Genomic DNA, 21,222 nt, shown 5'->3' with positions numbered 1-21,222 from the left:
CTAAACTTCCGTTCGTTTCACAATCCACCACAACTTGGTGTCTGCCTCTAGTCTACGAAAGCTGGCCCTTTCCCAGCATTTGACACACTAATCCATTCCTTCATTTAAACGCTCTTCCTTAGGTTTCTCTAACATCACCACCCCGTGAGTGTTGGGGTTAAGTAACACAGGTGACCTAAAAAGGGGGAAACAAATGTAAAATAAAGGAGGGCATGTGACTGGCCAAGGAGGCAAAAGTGAATGGAGATTGTTACTTTTTAAGTCGGGCCTCCTGAGACCGGAGACAGGAAGAGCCAAACCAGGTATTAACACAAAGCGACCGTGACTTTGACCCTCGCTTTCACCTTCTTCCTCCCCCCATCCTTTGAGGGCCTGCAGGTACTCAAGGAAAGGGTTTTGGGCCTGTGACAGGCGGCGGGGTCTGGTTCCGCAGCTCGGAGAAGGGACAGGTCTACCCGGCTTGAAGACCCGGCCGCGAGAGGCACGAGTGACGCTCCGGGGTCGCCAGCGGAACCCGTGCGCGGGGCAGCGGTTGCAGCTCTGCGCGGGGCCGCTGGGCAGCGGACCCCGGCGCGCGTGCGTGGCAGCGCTTCCGGCCCCGTGCCAGGCGAAGGCAGTCTCCCGAGGAACCCCGACGCGGCGCGAGGAGCCTCGCGTTGACTTCAGGCCGGAGCCGCTGCGGGTCTCCAAGAGGCCCGAGGTCGGCTCCGTATGCCCAGGGGGCGGATCGGAGGCTGGCCCCAGCCTCCGCCTACCGCTGGCGCTGGAAGGGAAGCTCGAACCTCCCGGGCTGGGTGTGCGCTTGCTCCCTGCCTCCTGGCTCGACCTGCGGCGCTGAATAAGGGGTGGGGGTGGAGGTGGGGACGGGACGGGGTAGGGGGGGGGGGGAAATGCAGGGTAAATGGGTTTCTCTGCAGATCCAGTGCCGGTAAGTCCTGCGAGCCCACACTTTAAAAACAAACAAACAAATGAAGAAACTAAGGCTTAAGGAACTAGAAAGTCGCCTGCAACAAGTGGATGGATTCGAAAAGCCCAAGCTACTTCTAGAACAGTACCCGACCAGGCCGCACATTGCAGGTAGGGCGGCTGGTGACCAGGTCTTTGTTTCCCCGGGTTAGTCCTGTCTACTTACTCCATAATGAAAATAGAAGTTATTTGAATACAAACAGCGTCTAGAGGAATTCTACTCTGAGACTCCTCCTCACGTTAGAGAGGACTGTTTTGACACCGCAGCTAAAGACAGCCCTCCCCCTTTTCTGTTTCACTGTTTGGTTTTCTGCACACCCCCTAACACTGTCAGACATCATTTTAATGTTTGTTTCTCTCATTACACCATAAACTCCTTGAGGCCAGAGTATTTGTCGGTCGTGTTCACACAATTCCCAGTGCTTAGAAGAGTTTCTGCTACTTAGTTAGGAGCTCAGTAAACATTTGCTAAGTAAGGATCAATTTTCTATTGCAACGAATTGCCAGTGCAAGGATTCCTATACTATACTCCACCCTAGAATGAATACTAGGGTTTGTAGCCAAAGGACTGAGTTTAACAAATGCAGAATAGGTATTATAAAGATGAGACTGTGTTTGGGGTGCCTGGGTGGCTCACTCGGTTAAGCGTCTGACCTTGGCTCAGGTCATCATCTCACAGTTCGTGAGTTTGAGCCCCACGTCAGGCTCTGTGCTGACAGCTCAGAGCCTGGAGCCTATTTCAGATCCTGTGTCTCTCTCTCTGCCCCTCCCCTACTCCTGCTCTATCTCAAAAAAAAAAAAAAAAAAAGATGAGGCTGCATTTCAATTTTTAATGACCCAGAATCATCAGTGTTGATACAAGAGATTGATACTGGGAGTACAGGAGGAAACAGGAAAACACATTCATGTTTAGTAAACCTATTACCAGAGTCCCTAAGGAGGTCTAAGGAAAATTAATTTGGGAATCCCTGCCAGCTCCAACATAGTTCTGTTTCTAAGTAGCCAATGAAAATCAAGGAAAATACATGCATACCTGCACTTAACTACAACTTATTGTCATAATTCCAACCACACTGGCACAAAACTGTGTCAGGGTAAAACCTGTCCTCTCAATTTAGATGACTTTTTTTTTTTTAAAAAAAATAGAGAAAGAGTATGAGCAGGGGAGGAGCAAAAAGAGAGGGAGACACAGAATCTCAAGCAGACTTCAGGCTCTGAGCTGTCAGCACAGAGCCTGACGTGGGGCTCAAACTCATGAACTGTGAGATCATGACCTGAACTGAAGTCAGAGACTTAGCTGACTAAGACATCCAGGTGCCCCTAGATTACTTCTTTAACGTATTCTGGCTATAGGGTTTCTTAGTGAAGTCTAATTTTTTTTTAACCCATGTTTCATACCCACAGTGTACCATGCACATGGATGTACTAATTCTTTGAGATACCCTCTTCAAAGTCACTAACACCTGCAGCAGTAATTGGGACAGCAGTCAGACTGATATATCCCTCTAACTGTTTTTGATAAAACCTCTGGATCCTAGGATATCAGTGATGGCCAGTATTCTTGCTGGGTTCATATATCCACAGGGAGAGATCAGTAGTGTTACTCATGCTTAACTTTTAGTATACATCCCACATCTTTGTGTATTTGAAAGATTGCTTTCTGATCTCAGCAGCTTTTGCTATGCTCCTCAGTTCTCTTATCAGTTCTCATTAGTAGATTATGCACAGAGATATAGATCATGAGTATGTGTGTCTAAAAGCTATATTGTAGATATAGGACTTCTCCTTTCCCATTCTATCTTGAACTTAGGGTACCTGTGTTCTAGTGACAACCTTGTTGCCAAAAAGTTCTGTGCCATTTTAATGTTAATGCTTGTTCAATATTAGTGGTTCCCAAACTTACAGAATTCACAGATCAGTAAAATTTCAAAACAGTTTTAGAGACTGTTACAGGGTTGCCAAGTTGATATTTTGACAAAGATATTTTTAAAACCTATTTACTCTTACCATCCTTGCAGAAATATTTCAACATCAAAGAAAGAACTGATGTAAATGTGTATATGCCAATGTTTTCAACAGGTTGAGGAACAAAACTTTTTAACCTTATGTTTCTATTTTGAAGTTTTCTCATTCTGGGTGTTGTCAGCAGAATAGTTTTTGGGAGCCAGTGGTATGCATTATTATTCTTTGTGAGGCCTCTTACTACATACCAAGGTGTTATACTGTATGTTTTTTTAAAATAATCTGGAACACCATTTGGGGGAGGAACAATGCAAAACAAGAAATTATGGTAGTCATTTACATGAATTAGATTTTGGTTATCAACTTGCTCTTATTTCCTAATATGTGTTTTTTTTTTAATCTTTAGCATGTATGCTGTATACAATCCATAATACATATGATGACATTGAAAATAAAGTGGTTGCAGATCTAGGATGTGGTTGTGGAGTTCTTAGCATTGGAACGGCAATGTTAGGAGCCGGGTAGGTGATCCTGTATATAATGTTTGGGTATAGGATAGCCTTAATGAGAAACTTAAGTAAAATTAACGGAATTATATTTATGAGACTCTACAGTATGAGATGAGTGGAGCAAGAATCTGATACTGAGAGTACATTTTGAAGGAGCAGAACAACGACAACAAAATTAAAACACAAAACAGTAACAGCTATCAGATGCCTCTCTTTTATACACACCTGAGTTTCCAACCCTTGCCAGGTTGGGAAATCATGTTGTTGAAAGGCAATACTCCCTCTTACTTTGCCAGTTGGGTTAAAAAGGTATATGGTTTTGATTTTGTCATTGTTTTGACTTGAGAGCTATAAGCAGTCACTCTTTGTGTGTGTTTTGTATTATAGGTTGTGTGTTGGATTTGACATAGATGAAGATGCACTGGAAATATTTAATAAGAATGTGGAGGAGTTTGAGTTAACAAATGTTGACATGGTTCAATGTGATGTATGCTCATTATCTAAAAGAATGTCCAAGTCTTTTGATACAGTAATTATGAATCCTCCTTTTGGGACCAAACATAATAAAGGTTAGTAACATGAATCAAGTGTACTAATGTATTTGTAGAAAAGCAAGTTTTAAAAGTCATTTTCTTGGGACACGCTTGGTTAAGCGTCTGACTTTGGCTCAGGTCATGATCTCACAGTTCATGAGTTTGAGCCCCACATCGGGCACTGGGCTGACAGCTCAGAGCCTGAAGTCTGCTTCAGATCCTGTGTCTCCCTCTCTTTGCCCCTCTGCCACTCATGCTCTGTCTCTCAAAAATAAACATTTAAGAAAATAATAAGAATAAAAGTCATTTTCTTATCGATTGTTTGGACTAAATGATTTTATCACTATTCATTAAATAATCTCTTACCTGTATAATTAGTACAATTTCAGTTTTTTAATGCATGGCTAAGGAATTGAGTTTTTCAATTTTTTTTCATCTATATGTACTAAATGAAGTCTTTTTATTCATTTAGACTATTTATACTGTGCTTTCAAGAATGTTTTACCTAACCCTTATGAATGATTATAATCCTCTGAAGGCTGTTATACTTCTTTTGAATGTTTTAAATTCTATCCACCTTAAAAGATATTTGATATTTTACTTATTTTATCCTGTCTTTTTACAGGAAGAATTTGAAGTGTCTATTGTGGAATTTGGCAAAAAAAAAATTTTTTTAATACATGGTAGTCATTTAGTCTTCTATTTTGATATGGATATATATTGTAAATAGGAGCTTTTTCTATCTTAACAGGGACAGATATGGCATTTCTGAAGACTGCTTTGGAAATGGCAAGAACAGCAGTGTACTCTTTACACAAATCCTCCACAAGAGATGTAAGTTCAAATCATCATGATATTGTTAATTTAAAATTCATGACAGTGTTTTTAAATATTTGTTGTGAATACCGATTACCAAAGTATGTATTTCTCCTGACCTTTTTAAACATCTGGCGCTTAGAAACTGACTTTTCTCTTTAACTAGCTAGCATTTGTGATTAACTTTCTTTCAGCCTTACGTAACTCCTTTTGTGAAAGATTTGCTCAGGCAGGAACTGCTACCAGGAAGGAGACTATCATTCAGGAGTAGAGAAGTGTGGTATAATTACAGTTATAATATGTCCTAGTTTGCTAAGTCCTGGTAGTCTCATTGTCCCTTTGTGTGCATGAGGGAGGCAGTAAGACCTCAGTTTTAAGAACACTGAGCCTGGAGCTAAACTGATGTGAGTTCAGAACCTACCTCTTCCATTCTTTTTCTTGCCAGCATGTAACATATGGGAGTATATAAGATGTATTCTACTGATGGATGTGGGGGGGAGGGGGGGATGGGCATGGAGGAGGGCACTTGTGGGGATGAGCACTGGGTGTTATGTGGAAACTAATTTGACAATAAACTATTTGTAAAAAAAAAAAAAAAAAAAAAAAAAGATGTATTCTGGAACACTGGGTATATTTTTTGTCAATATAACATAGTGATCAAGGACAAACTGTAGACCAGACTGCCTCGGTTCAAATCCAGACTATGGATTCCCTGTGTTATCTTAGTCAAAGTACCTGAATTCAGCTTTACCACCTATACTGCTGCACTCACCTCTACTCTTATAGTATAGAAATAGCTTGGTTTCTTATTTTCAAAATACTACCTATCCAGTTGAAAATATTTTAAGGGTCTAATGAAATTTTAAAATCTTGAAAACTTAATATGAAGTATTAGCAATAAAGCAATTTTCAAAAACTTATTTTAAAAACCAGCTCACATTAACATTTTATCTTCAGCATATTCAAAAGAAAGCTACAGAATGGAAAATCAAGATAGATATTATTGCAGGTAAGACAATTTTTAAGTTCTTCACAAATCTAAATCCTAATTACTTAAGGACAATATACATTAGCCCAACAAGAATTTGTATACAGATATCAAAGAACATGTTTTCTGTTTGGCAAAATATGAGGTAATGGGTAATGGAAATGAGGTAATAGGTTGGAAATGAAGCAAAGGCAGGGTAGAAGTATTTGCTTAAAACTGTCCCAATTTATGCATTTTACTGAAAATTTGTAATAGCACCCAACTATTTTGTCACTCTGGGCTCAGAACAATATATAGCATCATAGTAACTTCAGAGCTTGGGCTTGGGAGTCAGATCTGTTTGAAATCCATTCATGGAAAGTACCACCAGATCATGCCTCATTATCTTTTATTAAAAATTTTTAAATGTCTCTATTTTTGAGAGAGAGAGAACACGTCACATGTACAATCAGAGGAGGGGCAAATAGAGAGGGAGACATAGACTCCAAATCAGGCTCCGGGCTCTGAGCTTTCAGCACAGAGCCTGACACAGGGCTCAGGTTCCTAACCTGTGAGATCACAAGCCAAAGTCAGATGCTTAACTGACCGACCCACCCAGGTGCCCAGATTACCTTCCTGTTTCAAATTTCTAATGATCCCTGGAGTCAAAGAACATAAAGCTTTTTTCTTTTAGTAGGGGATTGGATATAAATCACCCATGCTGTAAGTAAATGTTTGATACATTTTTATTAGTAAATTGGGTAATATTCACAAACATCAAAATGGGAAGAACCTATAACTAGGAGCTAACTATAAATCCAAATAATTCTGAAGGCCTGAAGTAAGAATAAGGGGTAATATTCTTGATATAAGATGACCAGGATTAGCACTGTGGTGTTAACCATGTAACTAGATCGTGTTATTCATAGTAATTAGTAACGTAAAAAGTCTTCCTATCTTCCTAATATGGTCATTCTATACCTAGTTTAAGGTACTATAATATGCAACCTGGAGCACGTTAAAACAATTCCAAGTATACCAAGCCACTGCCTTGCTACTCCAAATATTGTCCTCGGACCATACTATTGACATTATTTGGGAGATGAGTCTTGCATAATTCTAGAGTCCACCCAGACTTACTGAAATATGCATTTCAAAAAGATTTTATTTGAAGATGATGGACTGTACATTAAAATTTGAGAGCTGTAGCCTATAGTTAGAATTTATGTTGGAAAACGTGAAGGATAGGCCATCTCATTGCCATCCCTCTAAAAGTTTTAAGTTTGGAGAACCTACATTATTTCTTAGAATATGAAAAATGTATTTTCATTTGAGAGCTTAGTAGGAAAATAATTAGCTACTTACTACCAATACTAAAATCCAGACAAGAAGTTTTTAAAATAAGCATGATTATGATTGCTAGCTATAGATTATTAGGAAATTAAAAACAGGTACTATCTTTTGTTCAACTCTTATCCTTTTTTTTTTTTTTTTTTTAACATTTATTCATCTTTGAGAGAAAAAGAATGCTAACGGGGAGGGGCAGAGAAAGAGGAAGACACAGAATATGAAGCAGGCTCCAGGCTCTGAGCCGTCAGCGCAGAGCCCAAGATGGGACTCAAACCTACAAACCATGAGATCATGATCTGAGCTAAAGTCAGATGCTTAACTAAGTCACCCCAACTGTTACCCTTTCAAACTCTTCCCCATAACCTCAAATTATGGTATAAATGACCAAAATAGCAGAAATGCCAACCTCAGTTAGCCATAGCTAATCTTGTGGATATATAATGTTCTCCTTAGCAGGACTAATTTAAGTACTTCCTTAATGTTTTGTATGTATGTATGTGTATATATGTCAGGGGTGGTAAATGTTTGGAAATGTAATTTTTATTCTTAGATGGCTTTTGTTTTATAGAGTTGCGATATGACCTGCCAGCATCATACAAATTTCATAAAAAGAAATCAGTAAGTCTCTTGATTCTGGCTTATCTAATTCAGTACTGAAGAACTTTTCAAGGAGTGTTTCCAGGGTTATCAACTTGCTCGAGTACAAACAGAAAGCCAGCAGGAGATAGAATAATTATCTATGGGAAGACAGCCAATATTTTGCTTTAAGTAAATTTTTTCTCATATGCTTTAGACACAAAAATAAAGAACTAGGTTTTTGCTTTTTATATAGTACATATTTTATTAGTTTGTACTAATACATTCTCATATTACAAAGGCAATTTAATGGAAGAATCTTTTGATATTTAAATCATTTGAAATAACACAAACAGAACTATACATTTAAAAAAAATCCTCATTTGGATAACAAAAAAGACAAGTTTAACAACAAAAAATTTTCCTTTCTTACAGGTGGATATTGAAGTGGACCTAATTCGGTTTTCTTTTTAAAAGCCTCTAAAGACAAAAGCAGCTTAAAACCTAATTAAGATGAATAAAAAAATTTTTTTACTAAACTACTGGTCTCCAGCACCATTTTCTGTTTTCTGTTGTTTTAATGCAGGTTCTTCTTCTTTGTCTGTTTCTTCTCTTGTTCTTTTTGCCGGTCCTACACAATAACAGAATTTTTGTTATGTTCACTATATAGGCATTACTCTATTTTAATACTGAGCATAATTAACAAAAATAGTTCTGTTTAAAAACAACTTCCCAACACCAAGGAGAAGGCTTTTCCTTTAGTACAGATCTTCTGCTCTCTAAACTTATCTTCCAAACATCTTTGTTTTCTACTTGTAAAACAGGATAACTTGGATAAATCATAGTCCAAGAATGTCACTATACAGAAGTTGAAAAACCCACACTGCTGTCCTTTCCCACAAATAATTTCTCATGAAAGTACCAAAGGGCTTAGAAAAACTTACCGGATGCACCATTTTGATCATGTTCATCATCACTATCAAATTTCGTTTTCTTGCCCTGAAACTGTACTTTTCCTTTAGCTGACCCAGTCTGGGCAGCTTTATTTCCCTTTCCTTTTCCTTTAAATCTGCGACCTGTAGAAACATAATGAGTCCATTAAGAAATGTTTTAAATTTCTTGTCAATGCCTCTGAACAAACAAATGAGTTAAAATAACCAATAGTCAAAGACAAATCAGCGGCATCTGGGTGGCTCAGTCAGTTAAGCGTACGACTTCAGCTCAGGTCATGATCTCGAGGTTTGTGGGTTCGAGCCCCACGTCAGGCTCTGTGCTGACAGCCAGCTCAGAGCCTGGAGCCTGTTTCGGATGCTGTGTCTCCCTCTCTCTCTCATCCTCCCCTGCTCACGCGGTCTCTCGCTCTCTCAGAAATAAAATATTAAAAAAAAAAACAGGACTAATGACCTTTTGACTTCCATTTGTTTAGAGATTCTTGTTGATCCTCAATGATTTTTTTCAATGCTTCTTTTTCCACATCTCCTTCTAGTACTTCCCAAGTCACTTCTTTGTTCCTTAATTGTAGGTTACCATTATTTGCATCTTTGGCTTTATCCAGTGCTTCCTTAGCTTTTTCTTTAAAAAGAATTATCCCCTATACCAAAGACAGACAATAAAAGCCACACCCTTAAGGTTTTTAGATCCATAGTTAATTCCTTTGCTCAAGTAATTTTTCCTACTCTGCAAATCTTGCCATTACCAGTTTCAATGAATTTTACTAAACTTCAAGAAGTTACCACAGAACTTACAGTCACTAATACCAACAGTTATTCATAGCATAATTCAGAAAACATCAGACATCGTATCCAATGATGGCAATAACAAAAGGGAAAGTAAATAAGTAAAAACTATTTCATCAACACATTAATTGGAGAATTGTTTTGTTTTTACTAATACTGTCTTCTAAAAGTTAAGCCTGGGTGGCTCAGTCGGTTAAGCATCCGACTTCAGCCCAGGTCATGATCTCACAGTTCGTGGGTTAAAGCCCTGCATCAGGCTCTGTGCTGACAGCTCAGAGCTTGGAGACTGCTTCAGATTCTGTCTCCCTCTCTTTGACCCTCCTCCACTTGTGCTCTGTCTCCCTCTTGCTCAAGAATAAACATTTAAGAAAAATAATAAGGTTAAGTTTCTATGGAGTTTTTAACTGATTGCTAAGAAGCATATGAATGTTTCCAAACCTCTTTTGCTCCTCTGACAAAGTCTATCCATTTTATTTCACCATGACTTGAGAAAAGGATGTGCAAATCCTCTCTACAGGTCTGATCATCTAAGTCCCCCGAAAACTTCAGCAAACAGCCAATCTTTTCTTCTAGAGATTTCTATAAAAACATACAAAGCAACAAAGAAATTTCTTAAAAGCAACCACAAACACCTTAAACCACTCTATACCTAATACATGGAAAAAGCTAGAAATTAAAATCCTATTTTGAAGTAGTTTAACAGTGCACTTTCCTCTGTCATCCCCTATTCTTACAATGGCTTGATTTTAACTTAATTTCAACAAGTAATATTTACTTACCTGTATGTTATTATATAAATCTAGTTATTAAGTTACTTCCCTAGATCAGTCATGATTTTAGGAAATATTATTGGGCTATGACTCTCGTACAATGACATCTATAGACATGCTTCAAAAAGTCCTGACTTTTTTTCTCATAAATTTGATTTAATGATTTCTTTGGATACCAATAATACTTACCATTTCAGCATGTTCTGCTAACTTTTGTTTTTCTTCTTGCTCTCTACAAAAGAAATGTTAGTTAGAATGTTTCCTTTCAGTGTGTGAGAAAATCAAATTCTGATAAAGTTAACCTCAAACAGGATCACACATTGCTTAGTAACGAAAGCCAGTCAGTAAATTTTCTCATTGTTTAAGGCTGGAATGCAATACAATGTGTCCCCCAGATTATCAAGGCAGCTGAAGATCTCAATGTTTCACCAGCAAAAGAGAAGCCTACTGCTACTCATTTCAGAACTCCTCATCAAGAGCCACTTCCCAGAACCACTAACTCTAAAAAAGCTTTAAGGAATTAAAATGACTGGCTCAACGTACTTACTGTTTAGCTCGTAATTTAGCTTCTACTTTATTTTGCTTTCTTTCTTCATTTTTTTTTGCAAAGTAATCTTCCCTAAAGAACACAAATATAGAGGTTAAGTTCATGAGAACACAGATAAGACCATAAATTATTTTGAGTGATTTAAGCACGGGAAGGAATCTTTTCTATCAACATAATTACCTAAAATTTCAGAAGATGCCAAGGAAGTTACTTATTTTAATAACAGCTTTACTAAAAACCAATTCACATTCCATAAAATGTACACCTTTTAAAAGTCTACAACTCAGTGCTGTTTTTTTGTCTATTCAGAATTGCACAACCATCACTACTATCTAATCTCAGAACAAAAAGAAACCCAACATCCATAACAATCTCATACTGGTTTTATCATTCATATATAGAAAAAAAGTAAACCAGAAGTTATGTAAATACTTTAATGTTTCAGAGAATTTTCTACACTGATACTTTCACAAAAGGAGAAAATTCTATAATCTCTGAAACCCAAGAATAAGACCAATTATGAAAATCACAGTAAAAAATACTTTTGAGGATTAACACTGATTTAATGATTCATCACAGTGCACCTCTACGTCTACCAGATTTGGTACATGGCATTTAGACGACTGTGTAATGAAAAAGTAGGGGACAATGACCTAACTTTATCATAAAACGCTCTGGTTTGTCCTAATTTTTGACACACACACACAAAGAATGTGGCCTAGGACCTGGGTGGCTCTCTGGTTTGTCCTAACTTTTGACTGACACTGACACTGACACTGACACACACAAAAAAGAATGTGGTCTAAGACCTGGGTGGCTCTCTGGTTTGTCCTAACTTTTGACTGACACTGACACACACACACACACACACGAATGTGGTCTAAGACCTGGGTGGCTCAGACCTGGGTGGCTCTCTGGTTTGTCCTAACTTTTGACTGACACACACACACACACACACACACGAATGTGGTCTAAGACCTGGGTGGCTCAGACCTGGGTGGCTCTCTGGTTTGTCCTAACTTTTGACTGACACTCACTCACTCACACACACACACACACACACACACACACACGCTCTCTGGTTTGTCCTAACTTTTGACTGACACTGACACACACACACACACACGAATGTGGTCTAAGACCTGGGTGGCTCAGCAGGTTAAACCTCTGACCCTTGATTTCGGCTCAGATCATGATCTCATGGTCCTGAGACTAAGGCCCCACACTGGGCTCGTTCTGAGCATAGAGCCTGCTTCAGATTCTCTCTCTCTGCCCCTCCCTTGCATGCACATTCTCTCTCAAAAACATGATCCAAATCCATATTAAATAATCATTTATACTAACAAATATAGGTATGTATAGACTATGAGAAATAAGAACAGACTAGAAATTGTATAGGGATTATTTAACCACACCAAAAGCCCAAATTTTACTATCTAGCTTGATTATACATTTTAGATGCAAAATAAGTACTAAAACTTAATCTTTATTAACTGCTAACAATGAAAAGGTACTAAAAAATATTTGGTCTTAAAGGACTAGTAGTTTCCACTGAGCAAATTTCAAGTGTTTATCAAGGAATGCCCAAAGATACTAAAAATATTGTCCTTAGAGGAGATGCTATGCCAAATTCTATATCTCAATGTGTCAACTCCATATAACTATGTGGCCAAAAGAAACATCAGCATAAAGGCTTACTTGAAAAGTATTAGCAGGTCTGTGTCTTTATACTTCTGGCCAGGAGTGTCAACAAACTTCTTAGCAGATTCAATACTCTCAAACACAACAAATATTGATCCCTATTGAAAAGGGAAGAAAGCTCTTTTTAAAAAGTTATGTCCATATATTTTTCAACCAGAAAAAGTCTGTAACATCATACAACCATACCTTAAATGCTTTGTGCAATGTTCTTCTCATCTGAATATTTAGCACTTGACCTTTATCTTCTAACCATTCTTTTATGTCATCAAGGGTTGCATCAGTTGGGAAGCCTTTCTATGAAGAGGAAGCAATGTACAAATGACTTCTCAGGTATACAATTCATAAGAAATTCATTTTGTCTTGAAACCAAGCTAAGGATATACATATCTATCTCTTTCTCTGTCTCTTAAACATTTAACAACAGCTCTAGTTAAGAACCACTGTTCTCAGGGCGCCTGCGTGGCTCAGTTGGTTAAGTGTCCAACTTCGGCTCAGGGTCATGATCTTGCGGTTCGTGGGTTTGAGCCCTGCATTGACAGCTGACAGCTCAGAGCCTGGAGCCTGTTTCAGATTCTGTATCTCCCCTTCTCTGACCCTCCCCTGCTCACACTGTCTCTCTCTCTAAAATAAATAAAAACTATTAAAAAAAATTAAAAAGAAAAAAAAAGAACCACGGTTCTCCAATGTAATAAAAGTGACTAACTTATTTGGAATTTGCTTCAAAATCATCCACTTGGGGCACAGATAAAACAAGATTAATCATATGTTAGTAACTGAAGTTGGATAATGGTACATTATATTATATAGTCAATCTACCTTTGAAGGTCTGAAATTTTCCAGAAAAAAAAAATCTACTTAAAAAATTAATATGCTAAAGAAAATTACTATCAAGTTTAGCTATCAATAAGTCAGACGTTAAGGCACTGGGTGCTTACAATATGCCCAAGATTTTGTACAGTGGTAAATATGGGTTTTTCATTAATTCTCATAATAGTTCTATAAAGTAAAAACATCATCCTCATTTATGAAGATAAGGCTCAGACAAGTTAAAAACATTGCTCAAGAACACACAGTAAATGGTAAACCTATGATTCCTGAGTATTCTTATCCACTCTACCAAATGGTTTTTCTAAATAAATATAATTAAGATATAATTGAATGCGTCAAAGGCTCACTTACAATATAAACAGATCTGTTTTTTACATCATTCTTATATTCATCAGTCACTTCAGGGAGGGGTTTGCTTGGAGATCTTCTGATTTTAGTTTTATCTTCACTTATTTCCATGAGTTCAGCCTTTGATTTGCTCAATGCTTCTACTATCACATTAAAGTCTGTTGTTAGACGGTTTAACCTGAAGAATATATATGAAAGGATTGTAAAACTTTATGATAGCACTTGTTAACAGAAAAATCTAAAGATGATTTTAAAAAGTTTTTTACCTATTGAATTTTATCATTATCTCCAAAGGTACCCAGCCTTCATCCAGTTTAATCTGCTCCTTTAAAAATTTGTCCCGTGGCAAATTGAAGTCACCAAAATAATACTGCAAGGTAATTACATTATATTTCAGAGCTCTGTATAATATTGACCCCCAATTCTGGAGTTGTTGTTTTATTTTTTTAATTACCATTACATCACCATGTTCTTTTATTCTTTAAAAATACATGTCATTACTAAAGAAGCAATAGACATTTTCTCCTAAATAGACTATAATGAAACATTTACAATACAAATTAAAAAGATAAAACTAAAAATTGATTACTGAAACAATGTAATTAGTAGATATGTCAATAGACTATCAAGTCTTTAAAAACATAGTCAAGGATTAAGTATATGAGAAGCCTCTTGTTTCAAATCAGTGTGTGAAGAACAGATTGTTAAATAAAAAGAACTGAAATAAACTGATTGATCACTCTAATTTTTAAAAGTTAAAAAAAATAGGCAAGTGTTTATTTAAGCATAAAGGCACTCTTTCTCAGCATTAAAGCAAAAAAGACAAAAATAAAAAACTATACATGAAAAGACCCAGGTATGACTAGTTAGAATGCCAAAAAGTAACATAAAAATTAAAAGACAAAAAAGTTTGTTAATTATTCTTATAAATCAAGGGAGAAAAGAAAACTCTGAATATCCTAATAGAAACATGGATAAAGGACATTACAAATTACTAAGAATGTAACATAAACAAACATATAAAAGTTCAACCTCATTATTAATCAAGGAAATGGAATTTAAAGCAATTAGATAGCATTCTTCAACAAACTGGCCAAAATTCTAAAAACAGGACTACCTAGTACTGGCCTAACCACAGAGAAAAAACGATCATGAGGTAGAGATATAAACTGGCAATAAGTGCCAAAGGTTTTAAAAAATGTGTATAACCCTTGAGCTGGTACATCTTCTTATCAGTAAACATATTTACCAAGATTTATGTATAATGGTATTCATCATGGAGCTGTTACAGCTAAAAAATTAGAAATACCCTACATCAAATAGGGGACTGAGTAAATTATTGAGGACACAAAACTTTACTCCCCCAAAATGCATCCCATGTTTGATGGGGGAAAGGGAAAGAAAAAACTATGTTAGTGTGAGCACTGACCACGAAGTGTGAAAGGGTATTCATTAGGCTTTTAACTTTGATTACTACAGAACAGAATTTGAGAGGTGGCTGACTGTGGAAGGGACATCATTAACTCTGTCCATACACATCTTTGTACTTTCTAAACACTAAACTAAAGTTTGTAATTTTTCTTCCCAAAAGGTATAATGAAATTAGTTACAAGATGTTGTAGCACAGGACATTTTAAATGACAGAGAAGTTCAACCTAAGAAGAAAAGTTCTGAGAATTGCAAAAAACACCAAATAATATGATCTGAAGTTCCTCAGTAAGAACAGAAAACATTATGAGGAAATTTCCCACACACCCTAAATTATTGATACTGAAAAGCTTCAATTTAAATACAATACCTAAGTTCAAAAAACTGCTAAGACAGAAAACAGACACTTTCCCCCTTTCTGTTCCTCCCCCCCTCACTCTCTCCCTCTCAAAAATAAACATTAAAGAAAGAAAACAGACACTGTTAAAAGTTGTAATAGCCAAGAACTCAGCTTAACTGGGCAGAAAAATCTACTAAAGCCTTCAAACAGGTAAAGTGTTATTTAACAGGGAAGGTACTTTACAAACAATTTTTACTTCATTATGTGCCAAGAACTCTTGGGAATGTTTCACATTAACTAATGTAATCTTCACAACCACCTTAGGAGGAGAAGGGTATTATTATCCTCACTTTATATACTAGGGAACTAAAGCAAAAAAGTAACACTAGTCTAAATGTTACTTTTTGAAATGTTTGCAGGTCTTGCATTTCATAAACTGACTCCACTAATACAAAACTCTACACTATTATAAATTCTTCTAATCCAAGAATCAAAGACAAACCACAGGTTTAATAGGTCAGCACAGTAAACGTTCTTTCTGTATTTGTTTTGAGGCTCTACATTTGCTTTCAAAGAGCACATTTTTAGTTTAATATCACAAGAATCCTACCTCAATTTGATGACAGATTTTGGCCTCAAGAGCAGCCATTTTTTCATTATCCCCATTTTCAGCCATTGTGGCTATCTGTAAATTTCCCAAATTGGCATAAAGAGGTTATTATTTTTTTTACATACCACTCAAGACTAGAAGAATGTTTTAAAATTATCAATATCACACTGTTTTCTTAAAAATCAAGAATTTTTAATTTCACAGGTTCAATTTCTCTGCTCAATTCTCAAATTACAGCAAAAGAAAATGTTGGAATAAGTGATGGAACATTGAAAAGCTATAGATAATCTGCAACCCTTTCAGTAAATCACGGTTCCATCTCTGTGACACAGCAGTAGTTACCTTCACTGAGCTGATCAAGAAAGCTTTGGGCAAAAACTCCATTCAACTACTTACCAACATGTCCAGCTTTAAGCAGATCACCATCTGTCAGTTTATTTCTATCCATCTCAGTTCTATTTGTTTGGTGTGGGTTGCGCTTCTTTTAAAATTACTCATAGCTGACTTACCAAAAACTTGGTATCAGCAAAGATTACATATCATAATGATACTTGAAAGAAAATCAAATATTATCATCAGGGTTAGATTAAAATCTGTATGTTAAGGAACACATGGTAGTAATTTAAGAATCTGGGGACACTAAAATAATGTTAAGCTGAGGGTATGCCTCACCAATATATTGGTTAGTCTTACAGCCAGTTTCCTGTTTCACATCCCTGACACTGGCATTGAAGGAGAAAGGGAGATTGTGAGGCTGCTAGGGAGCACAAACCAAGTTTTCTGACTTCAAATGACTTGCCTCCGGTGTTCTATTGAAGCACTCGGCCATCCACATTTACAAAAATACATTTATAAGAACTCATCAGGATAGATTCCATTAGTTGATTCCAGTGAACTATCTTTGGGTACACTTATAAGTATCGCTTTTTACACTGTAATTGCCATGCAATAACCTGGATGCACGATGGAAGCTCCTGTAATAGGTACTGGTATGGTGCCATCCCACCACAAAATTTACTCAATCTTATGCACTGTTTGCCGACCACAACCTACATTCCTAAGTTATTACTACGATCTAGGGCCCCTTACAAGGCAAAGGATGAGAGAGAAAAGAAGGGTTCAGTCTGTATGAGGCTTCTCTGGCCTACCCAATTTTGCAACTGCATTTCATAAGATACTTTTCCAGAACGTACAACTAGAAGTGAAATACTACCTACACTTTCTCACTTCGCACAGAGTACTTGACGTGAGTGAACGAGGGACACTAAAAACCCTAGAGAGATCGCTTCTCGGCCTTTTGACAAAGATCAAGTGTAAAAACCCTAGAGAGGTGACGCTAGAGGAACACCTGCGGCCCCCATTCCCCGACCTCCAGTTTGTCCCACGGGATCCAAGGGCGCCTCCGGCGATTAACCACAGCCAACCACCTCAGAGACTGAAACACTGGCCCGAAACGTCCGCCTTCGGCGACACCGAAACACGGAGGAGGTAGGAAGTCAAAGACGCAGTGGAATGCCGGCAGCCTCCGTCCGAAGAACCCGCCGGAGCCCAGTCCCGAAGCAACCATTGGCTCGCTCCGGCCCCAGCACGTGCGGGGGAACCCCGGCTCCTGCACTCCCCTCGGGCCAGCTCTGCACCTCGCCGCGGCCCGCGCCCCTCAGCTACCAGCCCAGCGCGCCGCCTCCGGCTGCGGCCCACGCGGCGCTCGCCCGGAACATGCGGACCGAGAGGAGCGGACGAGCCTGGCTTGAGGCGGTAAGGAAGGGAATACGCCGTAGCCACGCAAAGCAGATCCTTTTGTACTTCTCTTTTGCCACCTAGAGTTGCTCACCTTTAAGGCCCCGGTCCCACAGAGCCACGCCACAAAAACACTATCAGCGACAACGTCCCCACTTCCCAGCGCCGCTGGCTGGCCTACCGCGCTTAAGGAAGATGGGGGCCTTCCCGGCAGCCCTCGCGGCCCAGTGGGCGGGGCCTCAGCCAGGCCGGAGCGAGCGCAGCGCTAGGAGTATGCGCGCCGGCCCTGGGCTCCCACGGCCCGCGAAGTCCCGCCCCCTCGCCGAGGAGATTGCGTTGAAGAGACCTGCCGGGTATTGGAGGGTGGTAGGGTAAATTAAATATATATTAAGTATTTCTGGACCACGTTTGTATCTCCAGTACTTACTTCGGCTCTTCATGAGTATGAAGTTTTAGCTTTTTTTTCAGATTATACTTTTCAAAAAATTTGTCTTACTTGATCCGTATGAATATCTAAACTATAGATATCTCAAAACAATGGCAAGTGAAATTTTTTAAAAATCAAGGATTCAGGAATCTTAGAGTTGAGAAAACAACAGAGTAGAGCGTTTAGGAGCTGGGAATCTGGAATCTGATTGTCTGCGCTCAAGTAACGGCTCTCCTTTTTACAGACTGTTTTTCGTTGGTTAAGTTAATCAACTTCTCTGTCCCTCATGTATCAAGTGGGGCCAATGATAAATATGACCTACTTCACAGTTGTGAGCATTAATCGTGATACAACATGTACCTTGCTAGGAACTGCCTGGCATATAATAGGAGGAGCAGATGATGTTAATTTAAAACAAACAAAAAGTAATTTAGAAGACCAAGATGCCATCTAGTGCAGAAATCTATTGCCTCTGCTAGAGCCCTTTTCTGTTAGTATACTTTTTGCATGATAATTTAGTCACTGAAGGAGTTTTTTTTTTCTTGTGGTGAGGTAATCTTGATTTTCCCCTCAGTTTTCTTGAAAATTTGAAGTGAAATTGGTGAAATAGCCTTGTTAAGTGATCTCAGGTCTTTTTGGCAGTCCAAAAATAGATCAAATACATTTATTTGGGAGAGGGGAATGCAGTTACAGATTCAATCTAGACATTGCATCAATACAATCAGAAAAAAAATTAATAGATATACTCAAGTAGTATTAATTCAAAATAATCAGGTTCTCTTTTATTTACTCATCAAGTACAGTACTTATCTAGTCTCTACTTTCTGCCAGACTTAATTAAAAAGTTAATTTTCTTTTTTGATCAAGACAGTGAGAATTTAGGTATTTAACAAAACATATCAAATACGTGTCAAGGTACTCTCACTCATCCATTCAGCAGACTATTTATTACATACCTACTAACGTATGTAGGTATGGAGCTTAGCACTGGGAATAAAAAGAAGATCCAGGGGGCGCCTGGGTGGCTCAGTCGTTAAGCTTCCGACTTCAGCTCAGGTCATGATCTCACAGTTTGTGGGTTCAAGCCCCACATGGAGCTCTGTGCTGACAGCTTAGAGGCTGGGGCCTGTTTCAGATTCTGTATCTCCCTCTGTCTCTGCCCCCCATCCCCCTGCTTGCACTCTGTCTCTCCCTGTCTCAAAAATAAAATATTTTTTAAAAAAAGAAGAAGATCCAGACTCTGCCTAGAAACTGAGGGACCTAAACAAATGTAACTGCTCCTTTATACCCTACAGTATCTGGGTAGAACTGCGGTTACAGTCCACTACGAGAAACCACACTTACTGCAGAACATTTATTTAGTGTCCCTTTTGGGTCCCTAGTCCTTTAGTCTCTCTCTCCCCTCCCCTCCTGCTTCAGTCTCTCACCTTCCCTTCTCTCTCCCCTCCTCCCTCCCTCCCCTTCCTACTCTCTTCCAGAGGCCAAGCCCCAAACAGCCACTTCCTTTGGGGAAAATGGATTACTGGTTACACACCTGGAAGCTTCATTTTTTCAGATAAGGCACCAAGAAGACTTTCTCTCTTTCATATCCATCTCTTTCATAGCTTAACTTTATAGGATAACATACTAACTAAAAGACCATCTCTCTGGGTGTAAATTTAGCACAATCACTTTAGACAGCAACTTGGTAATTATCCTCTCAAGTGGGTGATGTGCATAACTGATGGCCCCAAAGTCCACTCCTAAAAACATATTCCAGGGAAATTTTCACATCTATGTACAATAAAACATGTTCAAGAATATTCCCAGCTGCATGGTATATAAATGCAAAGAATTGAAAATTAACTGAATCTCCACTAAACTAGAATGGGTAACTAAATTGTGTTGTAATTAAACAAAGAAAAATAAACTATAGAATGATAAAAACAAATAAACCAGATCTATCTACATTGACATTGACGGAATTCATAAACATAATGCTGAGTTAAAGAAAAAAAACTCTTAGAAGAAATATAAGTAGGCTCACCAGCCACTGTGGCAGTGGAAAATCCCAACATTTGTAAACACTAAGAGGTGGTTATGGCTTCTCCTGTGCCTCTCTCCCCATTTTGAGAACAATTAAACTAGTATAATGGTATTATTCTATTTTGAACATTTAGACTTACTCTATTTGGAATTAGACCTCCAGGTAGACATGTCGCGTAGACAGCTGGTAAATGCATTTGGAAGTTAGGGGAAAAGTCAGAGTTGGAGATGTAAATTTTGGAGTTATTAGCAAATAGAAAACATTTAAAGAAACAGCATTAGATGAGCTGTCCCAGAGAGAGTATAGACAGTGAAGATGAGAAGATCCAGGACTGAAATTCTAGCAATCTAATTTTTTGGCTATTAGATAAAGGAAGAGAAGCCTGTATAGCAGCTGGAATAAGCACAGCCTGAGAGGTGCTAGAAAAATACGGTGCCATGGAAGCTAAAAGGGGAGAATGTTGCAAGGAACGAGTAATTAACTGAGTAAATTCCACTGAGTAGGGCTACAGCCTAGCCACTTTTATCATTATGGCAGAAACTATTACTTATCCCCCAATATTGGAGCTCCTTTTCCTCTATAAAAATACAGTCACCCCTGATTTTTAACCAAGAGCATGGCCAATCAGAAATAAAAGCTACAGGGGCAGCTGGCTGGCCCAGTTGGTAAAGTATGCAACTCTTGATCTCAGAGTTGTGAGTTCAAGCCCTATGTTGGGTATACAGATTACGTAAAAATTAAAATCTTTAAAACAAAAAGGAAAACAAAAGCTACGGTGATGAGTAAGAAGCAGTATATAAAATTGTTGAATCATTATATTGTATACCTGAAACTAACAACACTGTATGTTAATTATACTTGAAGTTTAAAAAGTAATTAATTTTAAAAAATTCAATAACTTTTTAAATATTTATTTTTTAGAGAGAGAGATTGAGAGACAGAGTGCAAGTGGGGGAGGGGCAGAGAGCAAGGGAGACACAGAATCCAAAGCAGGCTTCAGGCTCTGAGCTGTCAGCAAAGAGCTCGATGCAGGGCTCGAACTCAC

The 21,222-nt window shown here is 38.2% G+C and overlaps 3 protein-coding genes across 7 annotated transcripts; 2 read left to right on the top strand and 1 right to left on the bottom strand.

Moving 5' to 3' along the window:
* Positions 1-603: 603 nt before the first annotated feature.
* Positions 604-8,218, top strand: METTL5 (methyltransferase like 5). 5 transcript variants are annotated; one of them, XM_039248820.1, is made up of 8 exons: positions 604-700; positions 918-1,077; positions 3,335-3,449; positions 3,825-4,006; positions 4,722-4,804; positions 5,744-5,795; positions 7,654-7,721; positions 8,115-8,218. In XM_039248820.1, exons 2-8 carry the CDS (start codon positions 969-971, stop codon positions 8,151-8,153), a joined length of 648 nt encoding a protein of 215 aa, XP_039104751.1. In that variant the 5' UTR covers positions 604-700; positions 918-968; the 3' UTR covers positions 8,154-8,218. The 5 variants fall into 5 exon arrangements, with proteins under 5 accessions (XP_039104751.1, XP_039104752.1, XP_039104749.1 ...); XM_039248821.1 differs by having other exon boundaries at positions 604-709; positions 7,672-7,721; XM_039248818.1 differs by having other exon boundaries at positions 604-709.
* SSB (small RNA binding exonuclease protection factor La) lies at positions 7,728-17,944 on the bottom strand. Its single transcript, XM_039248817.1, has 12 exons — positions 17,819-17,944; positions 15,988-16,062; positions 13,876-13,979; positions 13,613-13,787; positions 12,620-12,727; positions 12,431-12,531; positions 10,733-10,804; positions 10,375-10,417; positions 9,854-9,994; positions 9,084-9,270; positions 8,624-8,755; positions 7,728-8,310 (listed from the first exon to the last, which is right to left on the bottom strand). The coding sequence occupies exons 2-12, from the start codon at positions 16,051-16,053 to the stop codon at positions 8,219-8,221; spliced, it is 1,221 nt and encodes a 406-aa protein (XP_039104748.1). The 5' UTR covers positions 16,054-16,062; positions 17,819-17,944; the 3' UTR covers positions 7,728-8,218.
* Positions 17,423-19,745, top strand: LOC120242851 (artemin-like). The gene is made up of 2 exons (XM_039248823.1): positions 17,423-17,742; positions 19,630-19,745. Exons 1-2 carry the CDS (start codon positions 17,500-17,502, stop codon positions 19,708-19,710), a joined length of 324 nt encoding a protein of 107 aa, XP_039104754.1. The 5' UTR covers positions 17,423-17,499; the 3' UTR covers positions 19,711-19,745.
* Positions 19,746-21,222: the final 1,477 nt, after the last annotated feature.

Source organism: Hyaena hyaena, unplaced genomic scaffold, assembly GCF_003009895.1.
Source record: "Hyaena hyaena isolate Hyena2069 unplaced genomic scaffold, ASM300989v1 scaffold_317, whole genome shotgun sequence".
In the NCBI taxonomy this organism is placed as follows: domain Eukaryota; kingdom Metazoa; phylum Chordata; class Mammalia; order Carnivora; family Hyaenidae; genus Hyaena; species Hyaena hyaena.
The sequence above is the reverse complement of the archived record's forward strand: the minus strand, read 5'-3'. Positions and strand labels throughout refer to the sequence as shown.

Coding starts and splice junctions, on each gene's coding strand:
- SSB (XM_039248817.1), bottom strand. CDS start 16,053: ATGGCTGAAAATGGGGATAATGAAAAAATGGCTGCTCTTGAGGCCAAA. Junction 13,980..15,987: donor AAATCTGTCATCAAATTGAG/GTAGGATTCTTG, acceptor ATTACCTTGCAG/TATTATTTTGGTGACTTCAA. Junction 9,271..9,853: donor TTGTCAGAGGAGCAAAAGAG/GTTTGGAAACAT, acceptor TCTTTGGTATAG/GGGATAATTCTTTTTAAAGA.
- LOC120242851 (XM_039248823.1), top strand. CDS start 17,500: ATGCCGGCAGCCTCCGTCCGAAGAACCCGCCGGAGCCCAGTCCCGAAG. Junction 17,743..19,629: donor GACGAGCCTGGCTTGAGGCG/GTAAGGAAGGGA, acceptor ACTCTCTTCCAG/AGGCCAAGCCCCAAACAGCC.
- METTL5 (XM_039248820.1), top strand. CDS start 969: ATGAAGAAACTAAGGCTTAAGGAACTAGAAAGTCGCCTGCAACAAGTG. Junction 3,450..3,824: donor ACGGCAATGTTAGGAGCCGG/GTAGGTGATCCT, acceptor TTTGTATTATAG/GTTGTGTGTTGGATTTGACA. Junction 5,796..7,653: donor CAAGATAGATATTATTGCAG/GTAAGACAATTT, acceptor TTTTATTCTTAG/ATGGCTTTTGTTTTATAGAG.